The 1,959-nt window shown below is 49.0% G+C and overlaps 1 protein-coding gene across 1 annotated transcript; it reads right to left on the bottom strand.

Annotated features, from left to right (window-relative positions):
• On the bottom strand, positions 1-633 carry LOC138878203 (uncharacterized). Its single transcript, XM_070157869.1, has one exon. It carries the CDS (start codon positions 631-633, stop codon positions 1-3), a length of 633 nt encoding a protein of 210 aa, XP_070013970.1.
• Positions 634-1,959: the final 1,326 nt, after the last annotated feature.

The following is a 1,959-nucleotide window of genomic DNA, read 5'->3' as shown; positions in this document are numbered from 1 at the left end:
CTACGTGCCTGGCATCACGTCAATCCCAAAATCGATCTCCATGTGTGGTGGGATCCCAGGGAGCTCATCTGGGAAGATATCTGGAAATTCATTCACAACTGGCATGGACTCAAGGCTAGGCGCATCGGCATCGGTGTCCGTAACCCAAACTAAATGATAGATACACCTCTTCTTGATTATATTTGCGGCCTTAAGGTAAGAAATAAACTGACCTTTTGGCACTACATTATCTCCCTTCCATTCAACAATGGGCTCATTAGGAAATTCAAGCCTCATAGGTCTAGTCTGACAATCAAGTTTGGCAAAACATGAATAAAGCCAATCCATTCCCATTATTACATCAAAATCGACCATCCCCAATTCAATAAGATCGGCCATGGTATCCCTACCACGCACCGTAACAACACAACCTCTATAAACTCGAGCAACCGAAATAGACTCCCCAACCGGAGTAGACACCAAGAATGGCTCATGAAGTTGTTCCGGTTCTGTCCCAAATTCCATAGCAACAAAAGGGGTAACATAGGACAAGGTGGAACCGGGGTCAATAAGTGCATACACATCATGAGATTGGATAGCCGGAATACCTGTAACAACATCTGGGGAAGCCTCTGCAGTTTGGCGACCACTCATAGCATAGAACCGGCTGGGTCCTCTCGAACTTTACGCACCACCCCAAGCTGTACCACGCCCCGTAGGTGCTGGAGCAACCTAAGCTGTAGAGGGTGCTGAAGATGTAATAGCTACTGGACTAGATGGCTGTGTTGTGCCCCTACCCACACCCTGGCAGGATATACAACAATGTCTCTGAATATGGCTCCTCATCCCACATCCATAGCATATGGGTAACTCCATGTAACAAATCCTTGAGTGCATCTTCCCGCACCTGGGGCACGGGGACCTCTGCTGCTGTTGGGATCTCTCTCCTGATCGACCTTGCTGGTGGGGCCCCCAGCTACCTTGACTGGGCCTGAAATGACACCATTGATGTTGCTGGTTGGTCCATGATAGCGGTGCACTGGCTAAAGACTATGCCACAGACTGGGACGGCCCTGATAATCCTCCCCTGAAAGCTGATCTTCCCCCACCTAGTGACTCTTCCATAATGCCCGTAGACCGGGCCTTGTTGTTACCCTCTCTCTCCATCATGTTCTTCAGTTTACGGTTCTTTGTGGCCTAAGCAAATGCCACCATCTTCCCATAATTCATGTCAGAATTCAAGGTAGCTGTACAAGCCTCATTAATAGTCAAAGGATTAAGGCCCTGAACAAACAGGCGCACCCTGGTCTCCATTGTGGGCAACATGTGAATAACATACTTGGTCAGGCAAGCAAACTCCATGTGGTACTCCTACACACTCCTACTACCTTGCCTTAGATTCTCAAACTCTACTGCATGGGCTGCCCTTGTCTCAGCAGGTAGGAAATGATCTACGAAGGCGTCGACAAACTCGCTCCACCTCGCCGGAGGGCTTCCCTCCTCACGGGAATCTTCCCACAACTCTAACCATGAATAGGCCACCACTTTCAAATGGTAGGCAGCCAGCTCTACTCCCTCTATCTTAGTTGAACGCATAACCCTGAGGGTCTTGTGCATCTCATCAATAAAATCCTGGGGGTCCTCTTTTGGATTTGCACCCGTAAATACTGGAGGGTCTAGCTGAAGAAATCTATTCACCCTGGAACTAGTGGAATCCCCTTGTTGGCTAGATGAATTGGTTGTAACATTTGACCTCTAGGCCTGAGAGGCCACTAGCTGAGTCAGCATCTAGATAGCTCCCCTAAGATCCCCATCAGAAATACCGGAACCGGAAGTTGGGGCTGGAGCTAGGACAAGAATATCAGCGGGAGGGATGGTGGTACCCTCTGTAGGTGTAGGAACTAGGATAGTCTGCTCTGGAATAGAAGAATCAATCAGGGTGATAGCAGGGCAACTACCCTCACCCGCAGTATTAAGTAG

This window comes from Nicotiana sylvestris, chromosome 9 (assembly GCF_000393655.2).
Source record: "Nicotiana sylvestris chromosome 9, ASM39365v2, whole genome shotgun sequence".
NCBI lineage: Eukaryota > Viridiplantae > Streptophyta > Magnoliopsida > Solanales > Solanaceae > Nicotiana > Nicotiana sylvestris.
This window is presented reverse-complemented; position numbering and strand designations above follow the sequence as displayed.

Excerpts from the sequence above, each read along its gene's own strand:
- LOC138878203 (XM_070157869.1), bottom strand. The coding sequence starts at position 633 with ATGAGTGGTCGCCAAACTGCAGAGGCTTCCCCAGATGTTGTTACAGGT.